This window comes from Apium graveolens, chromosome 8 (assembly GCF_009905375.1).
Source record: "Apium graveolens cultivar Ventura chromosome 8, ASM990537v1, whole genome shotgun sequence".
Lineage (NCBI taxonomy): Eukaryota > Viridiplantae > Streptophyta > Magnoliopsida > Apiales > Apiaceae > Apium > Apium graveolens.
Window position 1 is genome coordinate 197262196 of NC_133654.1, and position 17758 is coordinate 197279953.

The window sequence follows — 17758 nt, forward strand, 5'->3', positions numbered from 1 at the left end:
GTACATTTCTCTCTCATTTTTGGGGTTTTCATTTTCATTTTCTTATACTTTATATCTATGTACATGCTTTGCCTCATTATCATCTCTATTTGATTCTGCTGCTTGTCTCTTCCTGATGTTTATTACTGTTTATATGATTTGTTTATGTTCTGTTTTGAGTTAAGGAGAACATGAATTATCACTTACTTTTCTGAGTTTTCGATATACAAATTTAGGCTAATTATTGATTTTTTAGTTATACCTTGAATGAAATGTTATGTTTAGTATTACGTGTTAAATGTTTCAGTGTAATTTTGCAAGTAAATTATGTGATGAATGTATTGATGACTGATGAGTGTAACAGTGTGAAACATTAGTCTTTTATCGGATTTTTTTAAATTACATTGCTAGTGACTGTGTTCAGACTCTGGACTGCTTAATTACGTATATTATGTTTTTAGTTGCGTTGCAGTTCCATGGTAAATTTATACGTGCTGCCAAATTATAGATGCGCTCTTTTACTTTTGTTAGTTGAAAATTCAATTCGTAATTTGCCATGTGTTATTAGTTTTAAACTCATCCTATGTACATTTGCTATTTGTAATTGCATTAAGATTTTGTTGTTCTTTCATACATATGCCGCCATTTAAAGCTGTGTTCTCTTTTATTGTTAGTAGTCCAAAATTTAATACGTAATTCAACATATGCTATTAGTTTTCGAGTCAATCTATGATGAATTGGTGTCTGTTATTTCTTTCCAATATTCTTGTAAATGTGCGTGACTGCTTCCTAATTAAAGATGCTTTCACCTTTCATTTATTGGTCCAAATTATAATATATGTTAATACTATTCTATTTTATCTGTTAGATTTATTACTACTATGTCAGCGCTACTACTTAGCGCTGTGGATCTTTCGGATGATTATATTATCCTTAGAAAGCATCTTTCTACAAATTCTTCTTTCACATTTTTAGCATTGGGCTAATGCACAAACATTAATCGTCATTGATTTGCATTTTCCTGATTTGTTTTTCAATGCAGAGTTATCTGTTGAGTGAGATCAAATGGACCAGGTAAATAGAATCCATCTTGTTGTACTCGTTAATATTCCCTTCCTATATTTACCGGAATTTTTAAACATTACAGTATGAAAAAGTTGAGAAGATTGGTGAAGGAACATATGGAGTAGTTTATAAGGCTCGTGACCGCGTCACAAATGAAACCATTGCTTTAAAGAAGATTCGACTAGAGCAGGAAGATGAAGGAGTGCCAAGCACTGCTATTAGAGAAATTTCTTTACTGAAGGAAATGCAGCATGCAAATATTGTCAGGTACTGAACATGTGTGTTACAGATCTCTAGATTATACATTTCTGCTTCTGTAATAATGTTTCGCATGGTGTTTTGCCACAGAGCTAATATACTTTCTGATTGTCTTGCATTGTGAATTAACAATGTGCTTTGAATTACTTTCACAAAATTAATTTGTAATTACCTACATACGAATTTGTGATGCTTGGTATTATCTTATGTTCCGAAGAAAGCTTTAAGTACAGTCATGTGAAGTAGCAAAATATGAAATGTTCTTTGTGAGAGTAGTGTTTAAACATGGACACGTGTTAGAGGTATCAGACGCGGGACAATATTTTAATTTTTTTTTACATCTTTTTGGCCTAAAGTGTCCGAGTGTTTATTCGCTTGTCCAATTGTCAAGTGTCCAATATGGATGCTCGAAGCAAAATAAAGAGTTGGACTAATGTCAGGACAGTGTTGTTAAAGGTGCGATTAATTGCGCGATTAATGGCGCTTCGCGCTTAGGCGCAAGGTGTGATTAAAAAATGTACGATTTAGTGCGATTCTGAGATTGTCCAAAAGGCGCTCATGAAGCGCAAAAAGGCGCTAAGAGCATCTCCAATGGTTGGCACCCTAGGATGCCGACTTTGCCACCTAATCAAAAATATTATATTTTATATTCTCTTTCTTCCATATCATTTTTAGCACCCTTCTTTTAAAAAACACTCCAATGGTTGGCACTCCAAGATGCCAACTTCAATAATTGAAAAGAAAAAATGAAAAATATAAGAATAATAGAGATATAATGCTTTATGCAACATTGGGACCACAAATGAAGTTGGTACCCTACTTTATGGGACCACGTATGAAACATGGACATGTATAAGAAGTATCGGACTCAGGGCAATTTTTTATTTTTACATATTTTTGGCTAAAGTGTCCGAGCGTTCATGCGCATGTCCGAGTGTCAAGTGTCCAACATGGGTGTTCGAAGCAAATTAAAGAGTTGGCCCAGTTGGGGTAATGTCAGGATATATATGTTTTGTAAATGTTTTTTTTATGTTTGGTGTTTTCTGATTATTTAGCATGTAACTGACAGTAAACTAGTAATAGATGACAAATATAGAGAGAATTAGAGACATTATTTGAGAAATGGAAGAGGAGAGGTAGAAATTGAGGGAGATGCAGAAGAGAGAGGGAGGGAGACGACTCCATTTTTAAATAAAAGTATAAACCAAGTTACAACTGATATCATTATATATGTACACCGTACCATGTTTCGATTTAGTTAGTCTCACTAGTTCAGTTGTGTCTGTAGTGATTAGTTTAAGATGCTCAAATTTGTGTGATATGATGTACCAATAAGGGTATTGCATCTGGGTGACTCCTTAATAATTACAATTTGTTCCAAAATCATACTACCTTGCATTCATCGACACGAATACTATACTAAATATATGGACGAACTTGAGTCCAATAAATGATTTATTTGCAATCTCCTGTTCCTCGTACCTTCTTTCCTTTTTATTATTGCGGTTCATTTATTACTTTTACATTTAGGTGGGTGATGTTAATGCAATGATTCTTTAAAATCTTCTGATGCACTTGGAATTCTTAGTGTTTTTATTTTCTTACATTGGATTGGATTTGTATTTTCATTGTTGAGAACCGAGAACTCGTATTAGGGTAATATTTTGTGTCTTATTACGTTTTCATCAGATTACATGTTAGCTTATAAGCATTGGACATCATGTAACTTGTCTGAGACGCTAGCATCAAGTGTTAATGTTAGGCTTGAGGGAAATTTGTTGCATAGAAAGAGTACATAATGTTTTCTTTCTCTTTTATTGGTGTTTAATTTTTGCTAAAGTGGTTCTTGATAGAATGTTCTGGAAATATTAATACACTTAACCCTTACTGAATTTGTTTATTATGCTCTAACAGTCAAGGTCAGATTGCAACCATTTATTGTATACATTGGTCTCTAGTTGTCCGTATTGTGTACCAGCATATGATTGCTAATGGATTTTGATTTGTATATGTACTTGAAGTTGATACTGTCTTAACGACAGGTTACAAGATGTCGTGCACAGCGAAAAACGGTTGTATCTGGTTTTTGAATATCTGGACCTGGATTTGAAGAAACATATGGATTCATGCCCAGAGTTTGCCAAGGATCCACGTCTGATAAAGGTGAGTGAGCCTTTTGTTTGTGAAGGTTGTTATAATCTGTGCACAAGATTCAAATTGTGCTTTTAAGTTTACAACGATTAATTATTTTCTTGCCTAATAGAGATATTTGCCAACACTTGAAATGGCAACATACTAACAGTATTAAACAGGTTACTACTTACTAGTAGTATTTGTACGGGCATGTATATAATACACAAAATCTCAGTCGCTAATATTTTTGTTGCTAGAAGATAATTTTATTTTGTATGTTACGTATGCATAAAAGAAGGATGTCACACCAACCCCCAGATGCAATCAATTTTTTTAACTGGCATGAGGTCAAGCTTACAGTTTTTCTGCTTTTTGTTTCTCATTGTATACTTAAAATTATAAAACTTTGACGGCTAATGTTTTTCCTCTCTTATTTGTAAGCATTCTTCTTGAATGAAATGTTTTGCTGTCATTCTTATAAATATGGTCTAATATTCCTTTTAATTGTGTAGATGTTTCTGTATCAAATACTTCGTGGTATTGCTTATTGTCATTCCCATAGAGTTCTGCATCGGGATCTCAAGCCCCAAAACTTGCTCATAGATCGACGTACCAATGCTCTAAAGCTTGCAGATTTTGGACTTGCCAGGGCATTTGGAATTCCTGTCAGAACATTTACACACGAGGTATTACTCTACTTGCTTGATGTATATTACACCAAGTTTACCAAGTATTACAAGTTCATGTATGGTTTACCAATTATTATTAGTTCATATATTGTGTGGTGTTAGTTTCTGATAATGTTCAATACACCAAGTTTACCAAGTATTATAAGTGCACATATGGTGTTAGTTTCTGCTAATGTCAGTATTTTAAGTTTGCAGTTTATTACTCCCTGATCCCAGTTATTTATGGCACATTTTCTTTTCCTTATCACAAATTATTTTGCCACATTAAAATGTTGAAGACATTAATTAATAATATTCTTATATTCCATCTGTCAAAGTAGATATTTACGATGCTCTTAATGTTACTAAATTGTTGAGTAATGATTGTGGGCGACTATGGAAAGTATCTATATAGCTAATAAATATGTCAGTCTCCATGAGCTTAATATTAAATTATGTAGTAATGTTTATTTAAAAAAAAATAATGTAATAAGTGTTCAATTTTATTTCCGGATATGTCCATTAGTGAAATTTTAAACTTTTGGTAAAAAGGAAAGCAGGTGATTTTTTTGGATTTCACTTTCGTTGAAGTTTCTTTAGTTTGACAGTATTGACTTGTTACTCCAAAGGCAGATTCAGTTCAAAATAAATTATGTATAAAAAGTGCTAAAGCTGCTCTGTATTGTTTATTCAATGTTCCGTTTGGCTCAATACTGACGACTTATCCGTTTTATGCCTTAATTTTTAGAACCCATTACAAGGTAAAATAAGTGATATCATCTTTGAATGTTAAAGCTCTGATTTCTTGTCCTAATTTTGCAAGTTTTTATTCTTTTTGGCTACCATTGATCTTGGGGCTTTGATGGTAAATAATTTTAATGATACATTTTTTAGAATTTGTGAACCATGGTGAATATTTTCACATCATATATTACTGTCATTTTAATTTTATATTTTTGGATAAGTTGTTAGTGTTATTCTGTTACAAAATTTTTGATGCTTTTTTTCTAGGTTGTGACACTTTGGTATAGGGCACCAGAGATCCTTCTTGGATCTCGCCACTATTCCACACCTGTTGATGTCTGGTCAGTTGGTTGTATTTTTGCTGAGATGGTGAACCAGCAGCCATTGTTTCCGGGGGAAGCTGAGATTGATCAATTATTTAGAATATTCAGGTTCTGCAGCTTTCCAGTCTTGTTTTCTTTTCCATTGCTTTTAAGCTTATACTTTTCAGCATTGTAACATATTTAGCTACGGCCTGTAACGAAATTTGATTGGGAATTCTCCTGTATACAGCACTGTATTATCTTCATCCTTTGATTTTGAGTTGTTTTTTCCTTTTTATGATTGATTCAATGAAGAATTACGGGTACCCCGAATGAGGATACCTGGCCTGGAGTTACATCTCTCCCTGATTTTAAGTCTTCCTTTCCAAGATGGCCATCTAAGGTATTTTTTTTTGTAGATATGATGTTTATTACATTGGTCCTTTACATAATTTGGAACCTTATTAATGCATCTCTAACATACAGGAGCTGGGAAATGTGATCCCAAATCTTGATTTGGCCGGTCTGAATCTCCTCAAAGTGAGTTTGAAATGTTCTATTTTTATGTGTATATAATGACTAGTTAATGATCTATAATTAGCTTTCTTTTTATCTTGCATTTCATAAAATTGGTATAGTAAACACGGTTGAGTTTTGTAAATTTCTTAAATAGATTGTGATCATACAACCTCTCTTAATATTTCCAAAATAGGAACAAGGCCTTGACCTTTTTTAATTGTAATACACAAGGCAGCAAATAAAAAAGAGCAAGGCTCGGAAGTCCGATGTCCGTTCTTAGTTCAAATCCCACAGTTAGACTCACTATCGGTTATCAATTACTACCCTCTCTCCCTCTTTCCCTTCTCCTCCCCCTCTCCCTCCGTCTATTTCTAATAATTTCACCACTTGGGCACTCCTTCATTTTCAATCACTGCCTCTTTCCTCACTTGTGTCTCGTGAACACTTATTCTCATGTAACAGATAAAAATGAAAGTCGCAGGTATATGTTCTGACATAATATCTACCTTTGGGTATATGCACCATGTTACTCTATGAACTATATGCCAGCTCCCCTGGATATTATCATCCTATCTGGTACCTGCTTAATGATCATCATGCTCCTTATTTCTTGTAATATTATTTAATACGATAATAAGTTGGCCTGTATATACAAATTCATAATAATAATGACCCCTCATCTGCAAGGCTTAGCATAGTGTATACCCCTCATCCTACAATGCATAATAATAACTTTTTTAGACATCTACGATTTTTCTTTAAGTTCTTGTGCACTGTGTTGCAGAAAATGCTTTGCTTGGATCCGAGCAGAAGAATTACAGCCAGGAGTGCACTTGAGCATGAATACTTCAAGGATATTGGGACTGTTCCTTAAGTCCTATCTTTCTGGCCGCATTTATATATTGATGTTTTTCTTGCGTTTGATTTTGCAAGAAAAGTGTGCTTGTTTTTTGAGCGTTCGATAGTTGTTTAATTTCCTTTTCCTTGGACGGGGTTCTTATTGTATCCAAGCTGGCTGTAGAACAATCATATATCATCTCATCCCTGATCTCCGGGCTTAATGTTCAAAGAAACATGTATTGTCACATGTTTTTTTTGTAATTCTTTGTACTGTCACTAGGCATACATTGGATAATCTCTTATTTAATGAATTTGTTTGGTGTGCATTGTATTATTTCACGGGTTTACATTTATTATTTCTGTCATGTTTCTAAGATCTCCCAACAGTTCGTCAGGACAAAGAAATGTTTCAGCTTATAGCTTATCATTCTTATAATTGTATATATGTACGCAAGCTAAGATTGACGAATATGTTGAACTGTATTGACTGTACTTTACATTATAAGTTGGCGAAGAAACTAGTGTTGGAAGTTATTCTGTAAACATAAAATTTGTGTATTCTTCAACTATTTGGCAGGTTCTGTTTTCGTCTAAATTTTCTATTTGCTTGGATTACTTGGAACTTTTAAGGTTTTATTTGGTAGGAGTTTGCAATAAATTGCAGAGTAAAATTATTGCAGTCCTGATTACTAGAAATGATAGGAGATTACAAATTACAAACTTGCACAAGTAGAGAAATCGGTGCAACTCCAACACTATGTTATGCCAGGCTCCTTAGTCAAATTTTGAGGAAAATAAAGCAAAAACATTTCTCCAAGGAACTTCTTGCAACTCTCTATTATTTCAGGAGCCTCAAATTCTTCCTCATTGTTGAGGAGCCAATGATCCCTCCTTACTCATTATTATATTATTTCACTCATTACCATGCACTCAACTTCAAAGACTTTCATTACTTTTGTATATAGTTAATTATTAAAAGATAAATAGAGAGTGAATTTAAGGAGAATTGTTGGAGATAAAATTAGATTTTCCCTCCTATAAACTTAAGAGGCAATTTAATTATATTATTTCCAGAAAAAATGCGAGGAAACTATACCCAGTCATAAAAGAAGAAGGGTATATCCATTCTACTAAAGTTCTCACTATACGACATCTTTTCACTATACATCTGCTCATTAATTTGCAACATATAGTTCTCACGTTTTTGGTTTAAAACTTTGCAACTAGAGGTGTTTTTTTGTGAAGTTACATCGTTTGATTTTCGTAACCAGGGGACAATGTGTAATATAATACCTTTATTTTGGTAACACAATTTTACATAAAAAAATATACGAAGTGTGAGTTTCTTTAATGATGGTTTGATATCAAAAATACGGGATGATAATGCCACAATACCCCAATAGCACACTTCTAACCGACCAGCCCAATGAAAGGTCCAGTATAATGTTTGGGTTAGAAGAGGCGAAGGTGCGAAACCTGTAACAATCTGTGTATCTATATGTGTGTGGAGCTGTGATGGAGAAGGAGAAGAAGTGGTGAGATTATGTTGTATTGAATTGAATGAAAAAGAGTACAGAGAATGTATATAAATACAAGTCAAATACTTGCGGGAAAAAAATTATTCCCCAACTAACTTTCTATATAATATTTACAATATAGAAAATGAATAAGTCCAGCTGTGCTGTGATGACGTGTGTCAGGTAATATGTCACTAGGGTGTATACGGATGGGGTTGGGTGGGTTAAGGGAATTTAGCAATCTAACCCAATTAATTTGGGTTTTCAAAATTTCAATCCATACTGAACCTTTTAAATTTGTAACCCAAACCAATTTGTAATACTTCAGTTTGGATCGGTTTGGTAAATATTCAAAACTAATATAAATAATTATAGAATAAAGCAGAAAGTCTCAAAATCTAAAATACTTAAAAATAGTTTAATAAAATATTACAATCATCCATGTCATATATGGCTTAAACATCTAAAAGAGAGTGATAATACTTATTCTTTAAATATTGAACTTGATAAATGAAAACAGTGGCATATTCTTTAAAAATTGGGGACTGATGTTATAAGCTATAGTTAGATGAGCCTTTGATGCCTATCTATTACGCCTAAACATATTCACAGTTATAAAATTAACACATTAACGTGTAAGTATATTTTTATTCGGGTTGGGTTGGATCAGTTTAAATATATCGAAACCCATATCCAACCCAATTAAATCGGGTTGACATTTTCTCAACCCAAATATGTATCGGGTTGAAAAAAATCGATTCGGATCGGCCGAAATAAGGCCGATTCAGATCGATTTGGTCGGTTTGATCGGGTTGTCTACACCCCTATCCTAACACCCCCAAGTTGGAGGGGGAAGAATTCATACCCAACTTGCAGATATTGTCATGGTGATGAAGACCCGTGCGAGGTTTTGTCAAAACATCGTCAAGCTGAGAATGAGTGGATAGATAGGATATGGAAATGAGGCCTGGAAGCAATTTAATGCGAACAAGATGACAATCTAAATCGATATGCTTTGTTCGTTCGTGGAAAACCGGGTTTTTGGCAATATAAATTGCAGCTTGATTCTCACATTTAACAGGAACAGGGAGAACATATGAAACCTCAAGCTCGTGAAGAAGTCTTATAAGCCAAGCTAATTCAGTTGTAACTCGGCGAATGGAACGATATTCAGCCTCGATTGAGTACAGAGATACTGTGTAATATTTCTTGGATTTCCAAGAAATTAAAGTACCATCAAGAATAACGGCATAACCACTGACTAATCGTCTCGTATTAGAACAAAAGGCCCAATCGAAACAGGTAGAACATCTGAAACCTCAAGCTCGTGAAAAATCTAGTAGCCAAGCTAGTTCAGCTGTAACTCGGCGAATGGAACGATATTCATCCTCGGCTGAGGACAAAGAGACTGTGTGATATTTCTTGGATTTCCAAGAAATTAAAGTACCACAAAAAATAACGGCATAACCACTGACCGATCGTCTCGTATAGGAACAAGAGGCCAAATCAGCATCACAGTAAGCCTCAAGAGCAAATGAAGGTGAAGAATTAAAGAAAAGACCTTGAGAAGGATTAGTTTTGAGATGACGCAGAACATGGACAAGGTCATGACGAGTATTTGTCAAGAAGTTTAATTTTCCCACAAGTCGTCTATAAGTAGAGGGATCAGAATAAGGATCACATATATATCAGGGGAGAGTTTGACAGTGAGATCTAGTGGACAAATAATAGAAGATAACTGTTGACAACCAAACTCAAAAAGTAAATATGTAGCAAACTTCTTTTGAGTAAGAACAACTCCATTAGGAACAGGTTGAAATTCTAAGCCCAAAAAATAGTGTGGCGTGCCAAGATCCTTTATCTTAAATGTGGAATCGAGAAAATGTTTGATGTGAGAGATCTCAGGATCATCATTGCCAACAATAAGAATCATCAACATATATAGCAAGATAAATGATAAAAGAACCAGACTTTTTATAAAGAAGAGAATAATCATTCTTGGAAGCTGTGTAGCCCAAAGAAAGAAGAGCAGTAGTTGATTTTTCAAACCAATTTCTTGAGGCATGTCGAAGACCATATAGAGACTTCAAAAGTTTACAAACAAGGTTTGTATCAGAAACTTCAAGACCAGAAGGAAGCTTAATGTAAACATCCTCATGAACATCTCCATGGGGGAATGCATTATTTACATCAAGCTGAGACATCTTCCAACCTTTCTTAACAACAACTGTTATAAGACTTCTGATTGTGGTCATCTTGACTACGGGAGAAAAGGTTTCTGTAAAATCAATCCCAGCCTTCTGAGTGAACCCTTTAACAACCAACTGAGCTTTATAACACTATGTACTACCATCAGAGTGATGCTTAACCTTGAAAACCCATTTATAGTTAATAGCCTTCTTACCATGTGGAAGAGGTACCAAGGACTAGGTGTTATTGGCCTCTAGTGCTAAAAATTCATTGGCAATATAGCTTCTTGCCATTCAAGATATAAAGAAGCTTCTGCATAAGTAGCAGGTTCATCAGGAGGCAAAGAGGGATTAATATGAACAGTATAGCAAACAGATTGTATTGGGGAATGTGTATTGGGAGTAACACACAAGGAGGTGATAGTATGATCACAAATGGTATCATTGCAGGTGGAAGTGTAAGGATGAAAGTCATTCAAATACACAGGAAGTTTAGATTGTCTAGTGGAATGTCTGATTTCTGGGGGAGGAGGAATATTTGTAGAACTGGTGGAAGGTGAGATGTGTGGTTCATGAGTAGAATGTGATGGTGAAGTGGACAAAGATGGTCCAACAGATTGTGCATATGAGTTATCAGTATGAAAATATGGAACATAATTTGTGTCAATTGATGAATTAGTGTGTGTAGAAATGTCATGATTATGAGGAATAAAATATGGGAGAGATTATGGAAGAAATAATGAAGAGAGTGGTTTTACAAAAGGGAAAATGGACTCATGGAAATGAATATCCTGGAAAACTGAATTTTAATAGTATTGAGGGTAAGTACTTTGAAAGCTTTCTTCCCATAAGGGTAACCAAGAAAAACACAAGCTTCAGCCCTTGGTGAAAATTTATCTCTAAATGGTTTAGGAATGGAAATGTAACAAAGGCAGCCAAATGGTTCAAGAGAAGTGTAAGTTGGATTTTGTTAAACAACAATTCATAAGAAGATTTTCCTTGTAAAAGTTTAGAAGGATATCTATTAATAAGGTAAGTGTCTGTTAGGGTGAAAACACGTGCTAAAATTACACGCAAGTATACGCGTTCGCAAGTAGTATAAGATATAAATCAGATTCGTACCCATAGAGACTCTTATTAGTTAACTTAATATTATGCACCTATACAACAATGGTATGGCTATCACTCAATGCTAAGACAATAACAAGTTGAGATGTTTATAACTAAGATTAAACTAACATGCAATTAACTAAGAATAAAAGTGATTAAATTAACTATATGAGACAAACATGAGATTCTCACTTTATTAAATACTTCATTTAAAGTCATTGTTCTTAACCTTAGCATGCAATGGTGATGACAATTAATCAGATAACACGGAACTAATAAACGCCAACTTTCGTTGCACGAATACCCTACTACTAGACATCCACAAAAGAGATAGAAGCTAAGTAGACACCAATTATGCTTAGACGCTATATGTCTATAGAATTTGAAAACATAATGGTTTAATGTGCAAGTTATCTATCGTGATTATATAGGGCAAGTAAGATGGTTAAAATTACCTACAGATCATGCATAACAATTATACATGAACCTATGCTAGCATGGCAAGTTCTAAACCTCTATATTCACTTTCGCTTCAATAGAGATTAACACGCTATCTTATATGTTAGCTCCACACATAAGACGAATAAGCACAACCAATACTAGGATATCAATCAATCACCACACACCAAGATATTGAAATAAATTAACTATAGAAATCCATAAGTAAATCCGTTAGAATCCCACGATAACGATTAGTTCATAACCGAACTCATCGTCACCATGGGTTCCAATAAAAGCATGGTATAAAACTAGATCTTTATAAACTGAATAATAATCAAGAGTACGTTAACAAGAGTGTAAGGTTCAAACGAATAAGAAAACAAGCATCCAACGTTATAACTTAAGCAAAGAATCACAAGTAAAAACAAGATCTTCTTCTCCTTTGTTGTATTGTTCTATTAGGTCTTCTTACTGCTCTCTCCTTCTTCTCGTTGTTATCAAAAACATCTTCAAAAGGCTTTATATATAAGCCCATTATGATTTAGAGTCTGAAAAATCATTATTATATTGTAATCAGGATTCTGCAATCCCGACACAGCGCGGCCGCCCCGCATACCAGCGCGGGCACGCTCGCTTTCTGACCAATGGGCGCTACCGCTCCCAAGACTAGCGCGGCCGCCCTGACCTTCTGACAATTCTGATTTTTCTTATTTCCTTGACTTCAATTGCTGGTTTCTTTCATGCTAACTCCCGAGCCTCCATCCTAACACCCTTTTAGCATAGAAATAATGTAAAATCTATTCCTTCTTCCAAATATACCCTGAAATGCAAAACACTACAAAAACATATCAAAAACACAAATAACTTGAGTACAAATCACCAATTTGAGACTTTACGAAGCGTTCTAAGTGGATATAAATTCCACTTATCACACCCTCAAACTTGAATCGATAATTGTCCTTAAGCATAAACAGACTCAAAGAACAAAACAAAAATGCATGAATGCAACTAACATGAATGCAACTATCCCCTTAGGATAACTTAACCAACCAATGAGCAACATCTCAAAGAATGCAATTATTGGCACAAAGTTGAATCAAATCCCACAAATCGACTTACAAGCCAAAAACGTGCGTGTGTGCAATTGCTTAACAGATATACCCTCGAAACTAGATCAATAATCATAACTCACCTCTCGTCAAGACAGTAACAAGGTTATAAACTGAATAAATGATCAACACAAAATGACAAACAATACTTCAATTTTATCAGAGTTATACAAGGATTCATACTTTTATTGATAACACATAAAAAACACAAACATAATTATTTGATCGTGCAATGATCGAGGTCCACAAAAGAGTTATGCAATAATATCCATGTAGCGAGCGTTAGGTTAGCGGATCCCAGACTGTTAGGTCCCAATGTGTTTGTAGAAGGGGGGGGGGGGATTGAATACAAACTATACCGAATAATCGAATTTAGTGCGGAATAAAAAATTGAAACAAAATTCAAGTTAAATAAAAATATTATTAAACTTGAAAGGTGTTACAACAACTGTATCGATTACAAGGGATTAATCTCAAATTAATTATCACAAATCTAGAATAAATTCGACATGAACTTTTTCTATATTTGCAATAAAAAGATTCAAATGCTAAACGCAATTTGAGATTAAGTTCTAGGGATTTTGATCCGCTAGATAGTTACACAAGAACAAGATAAAGATTTCTAGTGGTTTGGATTTAACTTTACAAACTAGAAATTATGATCTTGAAGTTTGCAGATGAAGGATGAAATATTGTCTTCTTTTTCTTTTCTGATGTGTTCTTGTTTTTGACTTGTGTTCTATGTGTCTGATAGTCTTCTGCTTCTTCTTTTCTTTTTAAATCAATCAACAGACTCTCATTGAACTGGCAAGACAATCCTGAGCTCAGCTGGACAATCAGTAGGACTATTGATTGTACTAGCAAGACAATCTGATTGAACTACAATGACTTTCGGTATGATAATCAGTTGAACTAGCAAGACAATCTCCTTCCCAGTAGAACTTTCGGTATGACTATTAAAATGACTTGACATGACAATCGGTATGACAATCCAGATTGTCATGCTAGTTCATTTTCAATTGTCTTGCTGATTTAAGACTGTTTTTAATCCAATTAAACTTCTAAAAATTCTTAATATTAATTCTGAATTAATTAATCAATTAATTCAATTAATCAATAAATTAATCTTTGCAAATATAATTTATTTTCTTAATTAAATTATATGACTTAATTAATTAATAGAGAATTAATACTAACCTTGAGCATCAACCATTCTTCTGAAAATCTTCTGAAAATCACTGAGAATTATGAATCAATTCCACCACTTCAATGTTGACACTCGATGTACTGTCTGGTTCATGAGTGACTAACTTCCGTGACATTTCTTCATGTCTTGACTTTGATAATTTATTTTCTTCAGATTAAATCCTTGTAATTCTTTGATACCCTGACGAGATCTCTGTCACTTGATTAAATCCACAAACTTGATTTATATCACTGAGGCTTGATCAATTTCTTGAACTTCTTCCAGTGAATTAACTCCTCAAGTCTGTAGATGAACGTTGTTTCTGAATCCTTTGACATATGTTACTTTGTGAGATCTCTTTGACGGTAGATCCACTATTTACTTATTACATTCTTATTTGAGTTGAGTTAAATCCTCGAATATACAAGTAGGCTATGACATATGCCTTACAATCTCCCCCTATTTGTTTGTTAGATAATAACAACAAATACCTAGAGGATAACTCAACTAACAAATAAGAAAAAGATATAAACAGAAATGCAAAGTATATAGCAGAAATGTTCTGGATAGCATTTAACATTTTCCAGATTCCAAATAGATGTTCCTCTAGACTGAACATATCTTCAAGTAGTTTCATCTTCTTTTGTACAACCATATTTCCTGTTGAGAAGTGCATATCTCTCTTGCTTCTCCCCCTATGAGAATCAACTTATTAAAGAAGATCACCTTCGTTTACCACATCTCCCGTACAATAGGATCCACAGATAAAAACCAATGGTACTCCCCTTTTGGAAAACTGCTTCTTCCCTTATGAAGAAAATTACCTTGTGTTTACCACCTCTCCCATACAATAGGATCCGTAGTTACAAACAACAATGGTGTTTTGTAGTGTATATATGTAGGATCTTTTTCTTCCTCCCTGCTATTTCTCCCCCTTAGTTGAGGAATCCTCCAAACTATTACTTAAGCTTTTATCTCCCCCTTAGAGAAGGAATGTATGCCGTTGTCTGAAGGAGTTCTCATATTTCACTTGGTTAGAAAAGAAATAACAAGTAGTTTCTCTTTCTTCCTCACTGTGAATGTGTGATTCTGTTTAAATGTACCTCACATGTGTTTCACTCTTCTCTCCACTCGTGTTTACACTCATTCTCACAAGTGTATCACTCCTCTCATAGCTCCAACATTAAGCTGTACCTGCAAGGAAAATCACCTTAGACATCCTTAAGGAGGTCACAGGTGGTGCAATGGGAGTTCGCAAATCCCCATCCTTGTTAAACTCGTCAGATTAATCTGAGTTATAATCTACAAGTTGCTAGTTTCCCTTTTAGGGTTCCAGATTTGAATTCTGGAAAGGTAAACAATGATCCAACGAATTTAGCATAAAGATCAAAGTTCCCTTCTAATGTCTGTGAAGACATTTCCTTGTGACTCATCAGGTAATATCTGAATCATTGTCAACAAGTTGCCGATCTGCACCTATGTCAGATCCACTATCCGCAGATGCATCCAGGTGATTTAAGCCTGGGGAGGTAGACACTGACCACTGACATATGGCTTTTGGATCAATATCCTCTCCTGACACCTGTAAAGGCAAATGGTCCATTAACGAACCTTGAACAATCGAATCTGACCTAAAATGATCGAAACTCTTGTTTCCGTCAACTCATCCTTTGTGTGTGTGACCTCTCCTTGTGCATCAAGAATTGTTTATATTTAAGGTGGTGACACTACATCGGATACCCTGGCCGACAGGAAAATTTCAATAGACACACCCTGTTGAGAGAATGAATCTAGTAACTATTTTTGTGCCTTTTCAGCCATTACATCTTTTTGAGAAGATGTATGGGGGCTAGCAGTTGTCTCAGTTTAAAATACTACTCATCTATGTAGGAGACAGATCTAATGGGTTGACTACAGAACCTTCCTTATGTGGTGCACTAAGGCACTATCTCCCTCACGCTCATTCATACTACATTTAGTGGTAAGAGAGTGTTGGTTGGTTCTGTTTCTGTGTTTGTCTTTACAATCTGGGATAGATGTTGTGGGTTTTCAACCTCATGACTGTCAATGAAAGAAAGTCAATGGAGACTGAACCTGTATCACAGAACATATGGCAATAGAGAGATAAAATGTACTTAAGATCTATAATGAATGAAAATTATACATTTAATCTTTTGAGAGAGATGATGTACAATAGTGATTTCAAAGGATTTTACATGAAATAAGAAATCACTAATGTAGAAAGAAGTTTTGATTTCAATGACAACATTACCAGCTTACAAACAGCCATATCCCTGGATAAACCTTTGCTGTTATCTCCAAAGGTAACCAGTGGGCCAGCTTTCTGAACCACATTTGATAGCAGGGCTCTATCTCCGGTCATATGTCTTTGACGATCCACTGTCAAGAATCCACACTACCGGTTCCACCTGTTTACTGCCCTGCACTTCAAATGGATTAGACCTTCTTCGGAACCCAAACTTGGTTGGGCCCGGCATACTTGTAGAATTGACCTTTGTCAGGCAAAACAACATTCTTAACTTTAATGGTCTCAACTTTCTCAATGACCGAATATTTGACCTTGTAAACAGCCTTAACAAATTTCTGTTTAGGCTTAGGCACAAATGTCTCCTTTCTAGCCTTAGAAGGACTAGCAGTCTTAGACCTATCATGCTTCTTATTATTCACATGCTGACGAGGAGTAGTCTTATCATTAGAAACATGCTTACCATTAAAATAAGCATACATCAAATTGAAAGCACAAGACATACAATTAGCAACACCACATGCTTTATGAGAGTGATTAATAGCAGGAAATTTATGCATGGTAGACATGGCATTTTTGTTATCCAACTCATGTATGTCTGAGTTAGTCTCAGTTGCTTTCACAACTTTGACTATAACTTTCAACACACTTGACTCGGAAACAACCTTCTCATTAGCATGATCTTCAGCACGTATTTCTTCTTGAATAACAGAAGAGGTCGCATCAAATGGTTCATCAATTGATGCTTTATAGAGGGGTTCTTCAACACCCTTAATCACATGTGGTACTTCCCTACCTTTAACACAGACATGAGGAGGGGAGTTTATGCCTAATTCTCCAATAGCAACATTGTAATCATAACCTATTCCAGATGTTTGATTAACAGCTTGCTTACTGTAGAACTCTTTAGCCTTCGAACAAGAATTGAAGTAGGCTCTAACCTTAGTCTCAAGACCGGTGATCTTGTCTTTGAGAATAGTTTCGAGTTGTCTATAACAGTTAACTCTATTCTCTAGAAAAGATACTTGTTCTTTTAACTTGTCTTGATTAATATGCACAAGTCTTAATTCATTGACCTCTTTCTCAATGTCTTTGATCTGTTGACTTAACAGTTCATTATCACGACGAGCACAATCTAAGTTACCTCCTAGATGATAAACTGATTCAGCATCAATATATTTTACCTCTTTTCTTGATGATGAAGCTTTTCCATCAATAGCCATAAGAGCAAGATTCCCTTCTTCTTCATCTTCACTATCAGTATCATCCCAGTTTCTTCCCTTTGCCAGATAAGCCCTTTCAGAGTTACTCTTCTGATTTGAATCATAAGAGTTCTTCCTTACTTGCTTTGGCTTCCTACATTCTGTGGGAAAGTGTCCCAACTCATTGCAGTTATAGCATCTAATGGTGCTCCAATCAACCATCCCTGTTT

The 17758-nt window shown here is 34.8% G+C and overlaps 1 protein-coding gene across 1 annotated transcript; it reads left to right on the forward strand.

Annotated features, from left to right (window-relative positions):
* Positions 1 to 906: 906 nt before the first annotated feature.
* LOC141678362 (cell division control protein 2 homolog A-like) lies at positions 907 to 6857 on the forward strand. Its single transcript, XM_074484662.1, has 8 exons — positions 907 to 1053; positions 1127 to 1311; positions 3345 to 3465; positions 3948 to 4121; positions 5115 to 5278; positions 5465 to 5552; positions 5636 to 5689; positions 6453 to 6857. Exons 1-8 carry the CDS (start codon positions 1045 to 1047, stop codon positions 6540 to 6542), a joined length of 885 nt encoding a protein of 294 aa, XP_074340763.1. The 5' UTR covers positions 907 to 1044; the 3' UTR covers positions 6543 to 6857.
* Positions 6858 to 17758: the final 10901 nt, after the last annotated feature.

Bases quoted from the DNA above. Each gene is read 5' to 3' on its own strand.
- LOC141678362 (XM_074484662.1), top strand. The intron at 1,312-3,344 runs GTACTGAACATG...TCTTAACGACAG, and splicing joins CAGCATGCAAATATTGTCAG to GTTACAAGATGTCGTGCACA. The intron at 5,690-6,452 runs GTGAGTTTGAAA...ACTGTGTTGCAG, and splicing joins CCGGTCTGAATCTCCTCAAA to AAAATGCTTTGCTTGGATCC.